Source organism: Ctenocephalides felis, unplaced genomic scaffold, assembly GCF_003426905.1.
Source record: "Ctenocephalides felis isolate EL2017-DRISC unplaced genomic scaffold, ASM342690v1 CF-g0.4_SCAFFOLD_01492, whole genome shotgun sequence".
In the NCBI taxonomy this organism is placed as follows: domain Eukaryota; kingdom Metazoa; phylum Arthropoda; class Insecta; order Siphonaptera; family Pulicidae; genus Ctenocephalides; species Ctenocephalides felis.
This window is the reverse complement of record NW_020537646.1, coordinates 24,061,070-24,079,147: the sequence shown is the minus strand read 5'-3', so window position 1 is coordinate 24,079,147 and position 18,078 is coordinate 24,061,070. Positions and strand designations below refer to the sequence as shown.

Below are 18,078 nucleotides of genomic sequence, written 5' to 3'. Positions count from 1 at the left end.
GGCCAATTCATCAAAATTAAAAGAAATATTTATTTTGGTTTAAATGTTTTGACCAATCGAGACCAATAAATATATCTTTTAATTTCAATGTATTGGCTATTCTACTACATATCAATATAATATCATATAATTAATTCTGTCAACATATAATTATCAAAATTATAAGCATATCTAAATTTAGTCGCTGTTCAGCAGCAACAATAACTTACGGGGTAAGATTATGAAGGCGCTTTCGCGAATTCGCCTCAAGGTATTTGGTAAGCCTTTGGAAATTAGTCCTGCAAATGCCTTTTGTTCAAATGGGGATAGCGTGTATGAAACTAATCCTCGGATTTTGTAAAGTTCTCCAAAATGTTTACCCATATTTGCCTAAAAAGTATTGATTGATACGTATTAAATTACATAATTGCTCGAGCAACTACCGAAATTGAATACAATGTAAACTATTTACTACAAACACCTCAGAGAAGGATATTTATGACAAGAGTAATATAATTACTTATTATTCTAAATATTGTGGAAACTCACTTGTTTTTGTTAATTTACAGTCAAATAAGAATAAAAGTTTCGAGGTTGGTTGGAGAAAGACGTCAAGTTAGAGACGAGAATGAAGTTACCTTTGAATCATCAAACTCGCAAAAATTAAAAAAAATTACTTACAGATTGTATTTTATTTTTAATCCAAAATAATTGAACAGTATTTTGTTCCTGGCAAAGATTTTCGTTTTTTATTACTTCTAGCTTTAATATTAAGGATTAACTTTACAAGTTCGCCTGCCGCGTCAGATTAATCAGAATCGGCAACAAATTTCTGTGACTTTCTGTAAAATACAACAAACTTCAAGGTGGTTCTAAACTTGAAAGCAAGTTGACAGTTTAGTACCGATCTCCCAATAACCTTATTGCTCTACTAAAAATATATATAATAATCTCTGATTTTGGGACAGAAATAATTTAAATGTTTTAAATAGCTTTCAATAAAGAATAACTAATATAGTATCCAATTAATTAGTCTCCTGTCAGCATGTCTACACGATGGTAGTTGTAATAACATTTTCATGCCATTTTAATTATAGCAATAATTTTAACACTTTTATATATAGGTACCCTCTTTATCAAAGAGGCAATCCACAGCTGAGAGTATTCTTACCAAATTTCTGGTTGAAATTAATAAGACCTGTTCATGAACAACCACCAAATGTTGTGCAATTCGCCTGTTCCATGCAAATGACAAAATACGATATAAAAAACTATTTAGAAAAAATATACAATGTTCCAATCATAGATGTGAGAACAAGAATTCAATTAGGTAAAACTAAACGAGATTTGAAAGGATATATTGTAAAAGAAGAAGATACTAAATTAGCTTATGTTACATTGGTAAGAAATATTAACATTAATTCCATTCTATCGGAAATACTCAAACATTTTGATATAGATTTATTTATATATATTTAAAAATAACTTCTTTAATAGAAAAGAAAAGAATTTTGTTTGCTACTTTTAAATTTAATAATTGAAATGTAAATTAACGCTTTTTTATGTTATAATTCTTATATTTTTGTAGCCTAAAGAAGAAGTATTTGAATTTCCTAATATTTTCAAAAAAGATGAAGAGAGTCAGTATCAAGAAGATATGAAAAGTATGAATGAATCAAAGAAACTTTATAAAAATTACCTTGAAAGAAATAAAAATTCACCCGGTACACCAGGATGGTTTTCGTTTTAGTATCAATGTAAAAACAAGCAAGGAATGGTAGAAATAAAAAATTAGAATGATTGAGAATGCTACTTACATAAAAGTTTGCTGTATTAATAATAAAATATATGTGCAAATAAAATTAATAAAGAAATTTGTTTTGGTTTAATTACTACAATTTACATAATGAATTTCTGGTTTAAAAATATTTGAGCTTTTACGTGCTACTGTGAATGGAAAACCGCCTTCAACATTGTGACAGGCTGCTCCGAAATTACCAAATTTGTCAACAACTACAATGCCACCAACAAAGTCAGGATAACGATATGAAATTCGTTGCATAGCAATTTGTCCAGATCTTGATGGAGTTTCACCATTGCGCATACTTTCCACTGCTATTAAGCTATGAAAAAAAAATCAATAGTATTACTATAGTAATTATACAATAGTATAATAAATAAAATGAATGTCATATATATTTTTACAAAGTATAAAAACAATTTTTAATTTAATTTTTTCAAAATTTGTAAAAATTCTTTTACATACTGTTTATTAAATAAAAAACTTTGCTGAATAATGATACATGAAATATATAAATAAATTGATCATTATTTATTGTTCTTTTAATTCGACGATTGGCTTCAAATTAACATTTCAAGAATATATATATATATATATATATATATATATATATATATATATCATTTAATGTAAAACAACTGACATAATGAAGGAAATTAGGATTATTACCTAGGAAGAAATCGCATCATTACATCACCATCTCCAGTAGCAGCTGCTCCCCCTATTTCTTCATCCACATAAGCACCTGCTCCAGGTATTGGAGAATCACCAACTCTTCTACAATTTTATAACATATTTAGTTAATTAATTACAACTTAATAAACTAAACTTAATATCATACATATTTGATTGCTTATTTACCCAGGAATTTTATGTTTAGCCCCATTGGTTGATGTTCCTGCAGCCATATGGCCATCGGTATCCAAAACTACCATTCCTATTGTATCATGATTGTGAATACCAAAATTTTTTTCACTTCTAATATCATCACTATAATCGTTTTCTGAATGACTTTTGGGTTTATAAGGGCCACAAAATTGGCTAGGATCAGGTACAACATTCTACAAATAATATATAGGGGTAAAACTTATATAATTACACACAAAAATATTTAGAAAATTGCAAAATCGATTGATTAAAACTTGTAAAGATATAAATAAATTTGAAATATTTTAACTGTAGTATTTTCACAATATACTACGTCTGTGAATATTTTCACAGCTATATTATTTGTGCATATTATAAAAATAAAATAATCTCACAGTTCTAAAGTTTGGTTGGCAATGCATTTGCTTCCAAGAGGTCCACATATCATGAGATTCAGTAGTTGATAAAGATTCTTCAACAAATCCTGCTTCTAATGCAAACTGAGTTGCTAGGTCTCCAACAATCATTGAATGCTCTGTATTATGTAGGACATGCCTTGCCACAGATATTGCATTCTTTATTCTACGTAAACCAGCTACTGCTCCCATATTAAGAGTTTTACTAAAAAATGTGAGAAATACACATATTAATTCATTCATTGCTTTGAGTTTCATTAATTAACTTCTTAGTAAGTGACATTATTCGCAATAAAATTACCCATCCATTATTAGAGCATCAAGTGTGGTTTCACCGTTCTCATCAGGACTTCCACCAAAACCTACAGTCCCATCGCATTGTTGCAATTCACAAACACTGCATCCACTTTCAACTGCATCGATGGCTGTTAGTTGTTTTTCATATACTGTGCTCCAGGCTAATGAAAATTGCAATTAAATATATTGTTACTAAACCATATGTAATCAATTTCGTCATACCTTTTGCTGTAGCATTTGTAAATTTCCAAGTTGTGATAACTAGAGGTTTGTTGGTATATTTCTGATCACCATAGACAGAATAAGAACCAACAATTAAAATTATGAAGATACATGAAATTGATATACACATTTTTCAAGTATTTTATCCACTCTGAATTGAAGGTTTAATAAAATCATGTATTAGAAGATAAATGTAGGATGAGACTAAGCTCAGATAGAAGATACAATAGGGCTTTTATAATTAACATAGACTTTGCACATTCTGATAAGAAGAGAATCACTGTATGATTTTTCGATAATTCTTGTTAAAAGCGTTATTTATTATTTGGCAGATTTTAAATTTAGGTAAAATAGGAAAGAAAGTATTTAATTGTATTTGTCAACAATTATATTTATATACTTTGATTCTACATAACCTTGCTTTATATGACTCTTACTTTGTACTTAAGTAACAGCATTAATATATTGTTTAATTTCTTATTTTAAAAATACGAATAAATAAACAAAAATTTTATCAATAAAATCTTTATGATAAAACTTAATTTAATATTATCAACCGATGCTAAAGATCGTTAATTCGAATAGGCACGCACTTCGCGCAATTCTACTTCACCTCAATATTATCACCTATAAAATAAAATAAATTTTAATTTTAATTGATTATCACCTATATTTAATGTTAATTTAAATATTATAATTTTAGAACTCAAACATTATATAAGAAAAAAGCTAAAATGCTTTGTTTGTTACTACATGTTTTTGTATCAATAATATAAAAAAGTATAGTTTGAAAAATGATCCATATTAATTAAAGTAATAAGAACTTAAATGTGTATTGTTAAACAAAATAAAAGAAAATAAATATGGCTTTAATAAAAGAAATGTATTAATTATTACATTAAAATCATGAAGATACACGTGTATACACGTTTTGTACAAAAGTGAAGAAAATTTAAGATCGGAGAAAAGTTAACTTTAATAAATAACTTAATTTGAATTGAAATTTCAATAATATATAAAGTTGAATATACATATATATATATATATATATATATATATATATATATGAAATTTCAATTTAAATTGAGTAAACATTAAATAAATTCAAATTAATACTTTACATTACATATCGTACACATAAATGTTTGATAAACTTAAATTAACATCAAGTAACTATAATTATAACATTGAGCATCATATTTGTGATGCTCTGTATATGTTTCAAATGTAAAATACTTTTATAAACTCTGAAAATATAATGAAACTTTGGTATTATTTGCCAGTCGGAAAAATTGATGGCATTTTTACTTTAATTTAAAATTATATTTTATTATTATTAATTTCAAAAGTGAGCGCAGTCTTCTTCTCAATTTTTGATGCTGGGGCAACAAAACCTTGTCGACTGCCATCAATTTCTTTCAACATAAATTCACCCACTTTGCATCTTAAGCAGATCTGATGATCCATGAGAAAAGCAATCTAAAGACGATTAATCAAAATTATACTTAATATATATATATATATATATATATATATATATATAATATACTAAATTATAAACTATTTATTGTTTCCTATATATCGTTATATATATAAAACTAAATCATAAATATTTTTATTTTTTTATAAACTCCAATAAGTATTATTGAATCATAGCTAATTATACGAACAACATATGACAACTTTTCATTCGTAGATAGTATAGTACCTACTCCAGAAAATATATTTTCAGTTTTAATTTATTAAACGAAGGTAATCCTTTAAAATTGTTTGATTAGAGAAAATGTGATTAGACATTTCTTCCATACTCACTCGTGGATGATCAGGGCAAGTTAGTCTCTTTCGTCCATTCATAATATGTCCACAATTTCTGCACAAGACAAATCTCGATTTATTACGATAACAAATGCAATTAAGTTTGTTATTTATCTTGGCTAAATTATTCGTATAATCACAACCACGTCCAATCGGGCGGAATTCGCTAGGACAAGTCACATAATTCTCCTCAACAATTTCGTCAACTGGACGAACTTGAACTCTTTCCATTCTTTCAAATATTATTAATGTTAAATCAGAATTTCTTCCTTTAAAACAGAAATACGTTTACGTCGTGCGTAACAATAACAACGGATAAATCGGATAAGTGAAGGTGAAGCACCAAATACGATAGAACATCTACCAACAAAATAAATTAAAAATACTTTTGTTTTAAGAAAACAAAGAAAGTTGCAACTTAATAATGATAAATGGCGGTAAATCAAATTTTTTTGCTATTTATGTGAATCACATATTATTTTCTTTAAATTATTCTATAATATATGCATTGTAAAAATAATATAATGTTATAATAATATAGCTTTAATTTATATATATAAATAAATAAATTTATTCAATCTTTCATAATTTATAACAAGGATTAGCTACATTGATATTAACTTATACATTGTAACTAATATATAATCTTAAAACTATATTCACAATCAGTACATTATAATACAATTATAATAGTTCAGTCTATACTTACATAAATTAAAATTAAACAGATATATACATATAGAAGGCATAAAAACTACAGAATAATAATATAATCCATGCTGATTTTAAGCATATCATCCAAATAAGATCATTTAATTTTAATTTAATAATTATTAAATTAAAAAAAATTATATTGTTAACAATATAAAAATTTAGTTATTCTCAATCTTTCAACAAGAAAATAGTTAATAATGAACACAACACATATATAATATGTACAACTAATTTAGGCACCTTTTGGTTTCAGTTTTTTATATTTAAAGCCTTTGAAAGCACAAAGATTTCTCAGTAATTTTTGAGCAAATTTTTACCTACAATGTACTTGTTAAATATACCTGTAATATGAGTTTTATGTATTCGGAAACTAATTGTTACATGTGATACAATGTCATGCCAACATGCCAACATGACTACTTTCAAGCAGATGTGGTTGATAAATGTTATTTGATATCAAGCCGTATAAAAGAGCCCATGGGTCATTATCCACCACTTGTTAACAGTATCACACGTATTATATATATATATGTATATATATATATATATATATATATATATATATATACATAGATCAATATGTAAATTCAACAATAAATATTAAAACTAATCATATCCTCTGCATGGCGAAGGTACTGGTGAGGGGGGCGGTGGTAATGGAGAAAAATATGTTGAAGAACGACTACTTGGAGAAGGTGGGCAACTTTCTGGTAAAATACCTGCATCGCTATGATAATAAGATCTGGGAGTAGGCGGAGGAGGAAATGGTTCACTTTCATAGTGATACCTTGATGGATAATTAGAATCAGATTCGTCACATACATCTGTGGAACAAGGTGTAGGTGGAGGGGGTTGATTGATAGATCGATAGTGTCTGTAAGGCCGATATCTTGATGCGGTTGCACTACTATATCTAGTCGAACTTGCTGTAGTCGCAGGACTGGGAGGAGGATTTAATGTCTCTCTGGGATAACAAGTAAGACTTGATCCATTTGTTGCTGAGCTAGATGCCCCTGTTATATGTTTTCTATCATAACTATTTGAACTGCTTGTATTGCAGTTTAATGTAGACATTCGTACATCATGCCCTGATATTTTACCTAATTTATGTTGTTCAGTACTTAAGCAAATATCAGGAACTGTTTGTCTAGGAGATAAAGGATCTTCAGATTGATCATCAATTCTTGTAATATTATTTTTGGACATATGTCTTCTGAAGTAATACATAATTAAGGCAAATATGACTAAAACTGGTACAACTACCAACACACCAATAATATACGAATATTTATCAGAGTCTGATGATACAGTTTCTGTTCTTCGATTGCTTTCTTGTATACAAATTGCATCTGATTCATCAGCTTCATCCGGACAATGAGCCCAACCATCGCAAAGAAAATTTGAAGAAATACAGACACCATTTGAAGGGCATTGGTAGTCATCAGGATTGCTGCAACATCTAGCTTCATCATATGCATCAGGGCATTGAGTAGTGCCATCACATACCCAATTCTTATCTATACATTGGCCAGACTTGCAGCGAAATTGATCAGAATGACATGTTGGACAATCTATTTCATCAGTTCCTTGTGGACAATCTGCATGGCCATCGCATCTGAAATCACAAAATATGTATGTAAATAATTTGTGGCTTAATGTCTAATGAGATCATTTTGTTTCAACATTTGATAAGAATATTTATAAACATACCTCCACGACAATGGTATGCATTCTTTATTACTGCTACTTAATGGTGTATTCATATTAGGACATGTAAACTGAGTAGGTTCACAAGCTGGTCGTTGACCACAGGACCTTCTGTCTTCATGTAATACTAATCCAGCTGGACAGCCACATACATCATTGTTCTCTGATTCTTCAGACCACACGCATATATGAGAACAGTGACCCATTTGATTTGATTTACTGCATGTATGATTTTCCATTGCCTATTGAAATAAAATACAACTCACTCTTTTGCTGACTCATCCATTATATATGTATATCTTTGCTACTGATAGTTCATTTGCCTATTGGCTATTTATGCTCTATGAATATATATTGTATTTTCACAAATATAAACATATATTGGTAAAAAAGATTTTTGAAGAAGAATAGAATATAAATCACCTTTGTAAGAATAGGATAAACAGATACTAAATCAGTTAAATGGGACATTCCTTGAAGCAAAGCTGGCCACTCAACACCTTTTTTAACATCAATTCTTTTAACTTCTTGTTGTTCTCTATCAAGACAGTATAGAAACCCATCCAAACTGGCCATTGTTGAAATCTGGATCAACTGAGTTGCTACCAGCACCTTTCTATAGACATAGATATATATATATATATATATATATATATATATATATATATATGTAATATTTTTGCAGCCCAATCGTCAAATTAAAAAAAAGATTAAATAACAAAATTATTTATTCCATTAAAAGTTTCGACACTTGATGTGTGACATCATCCAGTAATTTAAAAAACATATAACATAAATAAAAAGTTGATGATAAATATAAATATATAAAAAAAGAGGAAATTATGCATACCAAACCCAGAAAAACAACAAAAAAAATTAATTATGATGTAAAATTGATTGAACACTAAATTTGTGTAAAATAATAATATACTATTATACTAACAAACGAGAAATTGAAGGTGCACATACTGCCGTCCAATATTTTATGTTATTAATAGCAGTACATTATAGACACTGATCAAGGTTACAACGCAAGTTTAGTGAAGGAGTGAGAGCGGGTTGTGAGAAACGAAAGGGGAAAGAGAAACAGAGAAGAAATATAACGAACGAAAGATTCTAAAACTGTATAGAATTACTTTTAATAAAATTAATGATGACTTTATAACTGTCATGTAAGAGATGAGAGGAATTACGTTTGTTTACACAAGAAGTATTAAGGGATATAAGTAAAGACTCAACTATCTTTTTAAGGTCACAATTTTTTTCAATGTAAAGGATGGAAGGATTTAAGTTAAAAGTGTGGTTTATGTTTATCATATGTTCTGAAAGCATCGTTTTAACATGTCAAATCCTTCCATCCTTTACATTTATTATTTAAATTTCAAAATTAAGTATCAATACTTAAGATTTGTTTAGAATATTTCTGTATGTTTCACATGTTTTAGTACTGTGTCAAGCTCTGTAAGTGGTAGTTGATGTTTTTTGTATTTTCAAAAATTAAATGTAATTTATGTAAAATATTGAAGAATGTGTAGTATGTAAGTAACTGTTTTGAAATTACACTGAAGATGAGGCATACCATAGTCTCAAAACGTCTGTAATTACCAAATAAAGTGTGAGTTAAAAATCTGAGTGTTGTATTGTTCAAATTCATTTAATATTCATTTCACTCATATCACAAAATTCTATATATATATATATATATATATATATATATATATATATATACACATATATGAACACTTGTGCATATATACATATTAAATATTATAATTGTGTGTGCATATGTGCATGTGTTGATTAAAGTATAAAATCTATTTGAAATCATCATCTGGCTGAAACCAATGGCATTGATACTGATAGAGATCTTGCAAGCCAAGCCTTAGCAATTTGAAACTTTATTCTAAAAGTTCTAAATTCATTAGAAATATGATGAATGAAAAATGATTAGTTAGAATAAAATTTGAAAATGAATGAACCATAATGATGTCTTGTAAATTGAATTCATAATAAATATTTACAATTACCTATTTTTTCCATCTAAATCTGAAACATCAATTTGGGTCGAATGTGCCCAAAATACCAAGTTTAGTTCAGAATCAACAGCTAAGGCAACTAGAGCTCGAAGATCTGATGCTAATGCTATTCTGCTAGAACCATCCATGCGAGCACGCATTACTCCAGCCTGAACACCAACATCTGTCCAGAAGAGCAATCTGAAAAACAAAAATAATTGTTTTTTTTTTGTTTTAACTATAAATGACTCTGACTTCATTAGTATGATTGCAGAATAATAATTCAATTTTATGAAATTCTTCAATATATATATATACATCTACATAAACATTCAATATATTAAGACCTTTTGATTGAGTGTATAGCCAAACTCCTAGGTCTTTCCTGGTCGTTTTTAACAACAATGCCAATAGAAGTCAAAGTGTCTAGATTTGTGACATTAATAGCATCTGTCCCTGCACATGACCAAAATAGTAATCTGCCTAATGGATCTAGTGAAAGGTCAAAAGGATGTAAAATTCCGCCAACAACTAAACTGTTTCCAGTGCCATTAACAAAGGATCTTCTAATACTTTGTGTTCGACCATCAACCTAAAAAGTGGTAATATTATACTAATTTGTAATACTATAATTAAATTTTTTTTCAAAATTTTAACTTGTAATTAACAATTATTATACTATTGTCAGTAGTTTTATAAATATTTTATATTACCCAGTATATATGATCAGTTGCAGAATCATATTCAACAGCCCATACATTTTTTAAACCGGAAATTGGCAGAACTGAATCAGGACAATCAGTGCTTTCTGGCATCAATCTGCCAAATGAATTTTTCTGACTAAATATAAGAAATGATGTTGGAGCTGAAATAGATATTGAATTATATACTTTATATAGACTTAAAATTAATAAGTTATATACAAAATTTTATTCATTTATATTTATAAGATTTAAAAATCTTATAGCACGGATACTAACCGACACAAGTTGCATTATCTTTATCTAGAACATAATGTGTTGAGCAAGCACATTTATATTTTATATCCTTGGAATCAGGAGACACTAGACAAAGGTGAGAACATTGATTATTGCCTTTTTTACATATATTACTTCCCATTTGTCCCGATTTATAATATGCCTTCATACTAGTGACATGCTCTATATGCTGATGAAGACGTTTTCTCATTAAAAAATTGGTTTTATTAACACTTTCAATATTGCCTACAATTCAAAGAAGAATTAAGATGTATGATTAATAAAATTATTCAAATTATTATGATATACGCATACAAAATGATAGCTGTTAAAAATCATATTTAAAAGCTAGTTAATATGTAATGAATATCAATTTTCGTTATTGTATTAAATCAATAAAATTTTATTACCTGTATTGCTATCACTCCAAAATAGGTTACTATCATAGTGTGTGAGAGCATACGGATATTGCAAATCATTATTGACTAAAACTCTTCTTTTCTTAGTGTTTATTTCAAATGATTCTATAATTGGAGGAACTTGTGTTGCCCAGTATAATTTTCTGGTTCTGGGGTCTAGTGTTAATCCAGAACTTCTTTCAGCTGTAGCTATTACAGCTAGTTGTGAACCATCCATTCCTGCTTGATTAATGGCACTAGTTGACCATTCTGACCAATACATGTATCTAAAACAACAAGATATTATTAATAAAAATAAATTATTTGTCTTATATAAATATGATATATTTTTAATCACCCTCTATTTGGCTCTAAAACTATATTTCTTGGTTCTTTAATATTTTTCCATACTAAAACTCTACGATTAGAGCCATCCAGACGAGAAACTTCTATTCTATGGGATCCAGTATCACACCAATATAAATTTAAAGCCATCCAATCTATCGCTACACTTTCCGGTGACAATAGACCAAGTTCCACAACTCTGAAATATTAAAAACATGTTGACAAAAAAATTGACTAAGAACAATAATCATCAACTAAAGATAATTAGGTATGCTATTAAAAAAAAAATTGATAATGCTATTAATAGTAAGCATAATCGTAGCTGATTATGATTTAGTTTAGTTAATAATATTTACATTTATTTTCTTAATATTTTATAAGCATGCAGAATTATATAACAATTGCGCTTTAGATTTTAATTTAGATTTTTAATAAAATCAATTAATTGGTTTGAATTCAAGTAAAATAATTCATTTTACTGCAAAAATATGTATATATCAAAATTAATTATAGAATTTGATCTATGTTTTCAACTCAACCTTTGAACATCAGATCCATTTAAAAATGATCTTGATATTGCCCCAATTTTTTTGTCTGCCCAATAAATTCTGGAATCGGCAATATTGTAATCTAAGGACATTGCTTCTTTCACATCTTTTTTTGTAACAATAACTTCAACATTAGAATTTTCTATACTCAATCGTTCAATACTTTCTAACCTAGATACTAATAGAAATGCTGGTGGCTCAACACAAGTCTTCTTATCTTTAGATAATTCATATCCTGAAAAAAATAATCACAGTTAAAAAACAACCAAATTGGGAACAAACCAATCGGTGATGTGCAAAATATAATTTACCTATTTGACAAGCACAAATGTAATTTTTTGGTCGATTAAGGCACAAATGTGAACAGCCCCCATTATTTTTTGAACAAGGATTACTTCCATGAACTTCATTTATTCTAACAGCTTTAAGTCCCATCAAGTTTGGAACTTGATCGATAATGACTTGCCTTTCACTACCTGCAAAACAAAAATATAAGTCAACCAAATTACAATTGTTAGCTTCTAAAGATTATAATTTTTTTACAAAAAAATTAACTAAATATGTAAGTGACTAATATATCCTGGCGTGTAGGACTAATCAAATTAAATAAATATTATTAGTAATTTCAATATATAAGAAATATGATCTAGTTTTATGAACTCACCACTAAGTTTATGCACTCTATCTATACTGCGTCTGTGCCAATCAGTCCAGTATAAGTAATCTCCAAGCAATGTAAGGCCAAATCCATGAGGTAAAGAATCACTTAAAAGTGTGTGGCGTTCTGTTCCATCCATTTTAGCCATTTCTATTCTATCTTTTTTTGCATCACACCAATAGATCATTTGATTGTCAATGTCTAATGCTATTCCTGAAAATGAAGATCATTTGTTTGTCGAGTAAAAATGTGTAATTTGGAAAGATAAAATTAATCAGCATGATAAAAATGCAAACAAACAGAAACAAAATATAAATTAATGTATCAAAAAATATGTTTTAAAGTTGTGTTGAAGAGATTAAGTCTTTTAAATAATTTAAATATTGTCAATGCCTGAAGTATTTAAATATTCTGATATTATCTTCAATGTGGAATTAACCAAACATGAGTAATATAACAAAATACATATTATAATATTTAATTGCTTACCATTAGGCCATCCCAGATTAACATCTATTAGAACTAATCGTTCAGTACCATCAAGAGCAGCCCTCTCGATTTTTGGTTTATCATCATTCCAATCAGACCAGAACATCCAACCAAGTTGTGGAGCCAAGGCTATCGCTCTTGGTTCAACCAATCCCTCATTTATTAAAACTCTCCTCGACATGCCATTTAGTTTAGACACTTCGATTCTGTCCGTACCAGTATCTGTCCAGTATAGGTTTCTGGCAAGCCAGTCAACAGCCACGCCATCTGGATGTTTTACTTCGTTTGTAATTATATCTTCTTGTCCTGTTCCATCCAATCGAGCCCGTCGAATTGCATGAACCTAACAAATTATAAAACATGGAAGTATGAGAAAATACTAAAAATAAAATATTATCAAAAATAATTAGCAAAATTTATATTACCATAATATACTATATACAAAATAGGAAATAGAAATGTGTGTATAAAATATAAATAACATACTAAGTTTTATTAAAATTAATCTGATACCTCATCGTCTGTCCAGTAAATGTAATTTTCAACAGGGTCAAAATCAACAGCTATGGCATGTTTGATACCACTTAGTGGCAAAATAAAATTTGTATAATCTGGTAAATCTAAACTAATTTTTCCAATATCAGTTCTTTGTACCAATAACAACAATTCCTCTGGGCCATTTGCACATCTGTAAACATAACTCTCATGAATGCACATCTAGATTAGAAAGTAATACTTAATAAATTGATATCACTATGTTTGCACTATATTATGTTTCTATAATTTTAAGGATTAAATCCTATTTTTTAACAACAACAAAAGTTTTAAAATATACATTAATTGATATCAATTAAAAAACATTATGGATTATGGTTTTCATACATTTTTTGCAAATTCATTAAAAATGAAATTTTAATGTTGAAATAACAACATTAAAACCATAACAATATTCAATACTTGTGTTAATGTTATTCAACCTCATGCAATGCATTTCCAAAATAATATGATTAATCAAATCAAATTATCAAATATATATAACAACATCTTTTCTAAATTAAAAATAATATAATAAGTCTTACTTATTTGGTGTAATTAACTTAACTCCAGTTGGGCAAGCACATTTGTAACCTAAAGAGTTTGAACTAAGGAGACACAAGTGACTACAGCCTCCATTGTTCACCATGCAAGGATTGTTTCCAAGAGGTTGTCTTTGTTGATTCCAAACCTGAATATCCATTGGGACTACATCAGAATGAATAAGCACCATAGGAGAAGCATTAGTAGATTTATCGTAAACGTTGACAGTCCTATTTGTACGAAAATTAATCAAAATGTATTTTTTTTAATAAGATAGTAGTCATACTATTATTAGATATTTCTTAAAATATAAATGTGTGATGTGAAATAAACAATTATTTACTAATTGATTCGTTATCAAAGTAAATGTGAACAAAGTTATTTGCTTGTTTCAGCAGAATAGGAAACATAAAAATTAAATCCATGAATATATATGTATATATATATATATATATATACACATTTCTTCTCAGAAAGTTTAATGAGAATTGGTTTATATGTTTTTCTCATTTAAACATACTACAATTTAAAAAGATTTAAACATACTACAATTAATTTACAAAAGCTGAAAATTTTGTCAAACTAAATTGAAATATTAAAGCATACTAACCACAATTCCCAGTCAGTCCAATAAATTTTATTCTGATAGTACGATAAAGCAAAAGGGTAAGTGAGAGATCCTTGAAGAATAGTTTCACGATTCTTTCCATTATAATCCATCGACTCAATAAATAACAATTTTCCATCTAACCAATAAATCTGGAGAATAAAAAAGATTGTTTTTTATTCAATCATTCCATGTTTATGATATTATTAATACAATATAAGTGTAACATTTACTTTGTCATGTTCATGATCTACTGTCAAACCATTAGGCCAAAATATATTTTCGGAAACGATAACAACCCTGGTATCCGGATCACCGTCCATTCCCGCTCGTTCAATCTTAGGAGTTTCGCCCCAATCAGTCCAGAACATTATTCTAAGAAAAAATAATATATTATGCGATTTTTTCGTATATAAATTTATATAAAGAATCAACATGCCATATGAGTAAACATATTTTAATTTTATATATTCTAGACAATATAATAATATTTACCCTTTCATTGGTACAACTGCTATAGCTCTGAGCTGATCAATGTCGGACCAGAATAAAACTTTTCTCAATTCGCCATTCATTGAAGCAACTTCTATTTTGTTTGTTTCGCCATCAGTCCAGTAGAGTTTATCTGTCCACCAATCAATAGCAAGTCCATCCGGAGCAATTAACCCATTCGTTATAACACTGGTCTACAAAAATTGGTTTTTATTTACTACTGCTTTCTGGAGATCACGTACAGAATCAAACAAATATGTGAAATATAGGCACGCAAGTTTTATAAATAAATTAATAATAAATTATTAATAAAATAAAAACAAAAAAAAAAACACTTTCTAAATATTTTATTATATACCTTTGGACCAGAATGAGTACCATTGTAGTGCATACAGAATATCATCTCCAAATTATGATCCGTCCAGCAAACCTTTTGAGCGGCATAATGATAGTCCATGGCAGTCGCTTCCTGAAGATCTCGCACCAGGATCGAACTAGGATCGAACTAGCTCGGGAACCTGATCCTCTGGAAGTATTAAAAAGCCGCACGTCGTTGTGAGTTGCGTATAAAAGACCTGGGCCTCCTGGTATTGTGACTCGACCTGAAAACGTTGTTAAATAAATTCATTATTGACTGATAAAGCATTTATAGATAGAGAGAAAATGAACATAATAAAATACAAGAAATATCAGTAATGCTTCTAGCTAAAATTGTTCACATTAATTTATCAACATTATCATTCATATATTAGAAATATATGAGATTATACTGAAAAAGTTGTAACAGTTCGAGCAGAGTATTTGTTCAAAAAAACTAATTTCCGATTATTTGATTTATCTCTTGTAAAATTGTTTTATTTAACTTAATTTACTATTTTTTATTTTTTACATCTTTGCCAGGATAACGGTTTAGTTGGTCCTTTTTACCCCACCCCAGTATATAAATATAAATATAAATATTACAGAGCTTTTATAGAGATTATATAACAAAACTGTTCAAGTTGAATTAACAATACAACTTATATAACAATTAAATAACTAGTTAATAGTGCTCACAACCAAAATAAATAACAACGAAAGCAAATACTTTTGATATGGATTTTCAAGCATTGCCATTTATTTCCTAATAGCAACGTCGTAATGAACGACATGATTTTACATGATGTGGCCAAGTCTACGAAAGCAATTGCTAAGTCTTTTGTGCACAATAGCACTAAGGACTGTTTTTACAATAAAATTATGTAAAGAAATCAATAAAAAATTACTGATTACTTACATTAAAAAATCACATTTGTATGTTTATGGGTAGGGTAGACCAATTATTAATGGTCCACCACGGATATCTCGTAAACAAATGAAATTAGATTTTTTTTAACAAAAATATTTGATAGTAGAGGGCAAAAAATGTATAAATTCATAACCAGCCACCTTTATTCTTATGACTTTCTGTTATCTTTGTAACAAATTGTTTATTTCTGACCAATAGCAGATCAATGTAATATACTGTTATCTTTGTAACAAATGTACCCACATAATTAATATTTTGCTTTGGTTCAATAATGTAGCGTAAAATCCCTTTGAAATTTAATAGAAGAAATTGCATCTGTTTGCCCCCTGGTTGTCCCACTTTACCCTGTATGTGAGGTAAAATGGATCAGATACCAAATTGAAAAAAATAGTAAAAAAAATAATATTTATATAATTAGGAATTATGTGAATTTTTTTCTGTACATAGTTCGATAGATGCTTGTTTGATGTGTGTTATGTGTTGCAAGGTTGTTTATTGGGTTTAGACAGTATAATTACTGAAAGTGAAATTGGACATTTGTGCCCCGCCCTACCCTACGTCAATTTTATTTTATATTAAATTTTAATATGTGTCATTTTTATTTTTAATTAAAATGTATATATAGGCTTTTCTTTTAAATTACTGAAACATGTAACATATTTACATATTAAAAAGTTTTTCTTCAGTATGCTTTGTATGACGACCGGTTAGTATGACAAGATTTCGGCGTCCCTTCGATGTCATACTAAGCGGATTCTACTGTATATATATATATATATATATATATTTGTGTGTGTGTGTGGGTGTGTGTGCATGTGTATATATATTTTCTTCATACCGAAAGACCAATGAGTTAGAAAATGGGTGCTAAAAGAGAAGAACATGAACACAAAATGTACAAGAGGCGCATGCAGTCTCATTGCTTGCCTCAGGCGATCACAATCCAATTATGCTGTTCACAAGTTGCCGCCTTTATAAATGTGGTGCAGTTACAGCACGCAGTGCAACAAAGCAAAGAACCATTGAATCCTTCGCTTTTGCTTGACGTCGAAAAACCGATTTATATTGAGTTTTGTATGTTATTGGCTTTTCTTTTCAAAGAAAGTTTCAACAGTCAAAAACTTACTAAGGGGCGTCCATCAATCACGTGAGGTTTTTAGGGGGAGGGGGGTTTGACAAAAATCACGAAATATCACGTGGGGGAGGGAGGGGTATGGCAAGATATCACGTGCATTTATTTTTTCACTATTTTTTTATAAAATAGTTCAAACATTTTTAAAAAAAATAAAAATTTCACAGTTTTTTTCACGTAACTAAAAATACCGTGATGTTTGGTGGGGGAGAGGTGTAATTTTGAATATCACCA

General features: G+C 28.7%; 5 protein-coding genes and 1 pseudogene across 8 annotated transcripts in view; 2 read left to right on the top strand and 4 right to left on the bottom strand.

Annotated features, from left to right (window-relative positions):
* The window catches only part of LOC113370612 (cytochrome b-c1 complex subunit 8-like), a 2,422-nt gene extending 1,653 nt beyond the window's left edge, over positions 1–769 (bottom strand). The window contains exons 1-2 of one of the 4 annotated variants that reach the window (XM_026611307.1): positions 661–769; positions 210–369 (exon numbers count right to left, since the gene is read on the bottom strand). In XM_026611307.1, coding sequence (XP_026467092.1) covers positions 210–363 — 154 coding nt within the window. In that variant the 5' untranslated portion in view covers positions 364–369; positions 661–769. The other 3 variants (XM_026611306.1, XM_026611309.1, XM_026611308.1) reach the window with 3 other exon arrangements.
* A 115-nt stretch (positions 770–884) lies between these two features.
* On the top strand, positions 885–1,796 carry LOC113369936 (probable 39S ribosomal protein L23, mitochondrial). Its single transcript, XM_026610562.1, has 3 exons — positions 885–1,038; positions 1,104–1,380; positions 1,568–1,796. The coding sequence occupies exons 1-3, from the start codon at positions 1,025–1,027 to the stop codon at positions 1,727–1,729; spliced, it is 453 nt and encodes a 150-aa protein (XP_026466347.1). The 5' UTR covers positions 885–1,024; the 3' UTR covers positions 1,730–1,796.
* On the bottom strand, positions 1,737–3,753 carry LOC113369935 (N(4)-(Beta-N-acetylglucosaminyl)-L-asparaginase-like). Its single transcript, XM_026610561.1, has 6 exons — positions 3,583–3,753; positions 3,365–3,521; positions 3,043–3,268; positions 2,642–2,841; positions 2,450–2,557; positions 1,737–2,102 (listed from the first exon to the last, which is right to left on the bottom strand). The coding sequence occupies exons 1-6, from the start codon at positions 3,710–3,712 to the stop codon at positions 1,865–1,867; spliced, it is 1,059 nt and encodes a 352-aa protein (XP_026466346.1). The 5' UTR covers positions 3,713–3,753; the 3' UTR covers positions 1,737–1,864.
* A 1,084-nt stretch (positions 3,754–4,837) lies between these two features.
* Positions 4,838–5,705, bottom strand: LOC113371494. The gene is made up of 2 exons (XM_026612118.1): positions 5,395–5,705; positions 4,838–5,061 (listed from the first exon to the last, which is right to left on the bottom strand). Exons 1-2 carry the CDS (start codon positions 5,626–5,628, stop codon positions 4,903–4,905), a joined length of 393 nt encoding a protein of 130 aa, XP_026467903.1. The 5' UTR covers positions 5,629–5,705; the 3' UTR covers positions 4,838–4,902.
* A 1,012-nt stretch (positions 5,706–6,717) lies between these two features.
* On the bottom strand, positions 6,718–15,918 carry LOC113369751 (low-density lipoprotein receptor-related protein 6-like; the record flags this gene model as incomplete). The annotated part of the gene is given in 19 exon segments (XM_026610310.1): positions 6,718–7,726; positions 7,822–8,060; positions 8,242–8,434; positions 9,846–10,034; positions 10,181–10,425; positions 10,547–10,698; positions 10,814–11,056; positions 11,221–11,495; positions 11,567–11,752; positions 12,093–12,336; positions 12,413–12,577; positions 12,766–12,972; positions 13,249–13,591; positions 13,762–13,936; positions 14,328–14,555; positions 14,936–15,084; positions 15,166–15,307; positions 15,428–15,618; positions 15,783–15,918. Coding segments are annotated over 19 exon segments (4,711 nt in total), but the record flags the coding sequence as incomplete, so codon positions are not given.
* A 1,654-nt stretch (positions 15,919–17,572) lies between these two features.
* Positions 17,573–18,078, top strand: part of LOC113371067 — a 96,587-nt pseudogene continuing 96,081 nt past the window's right edge.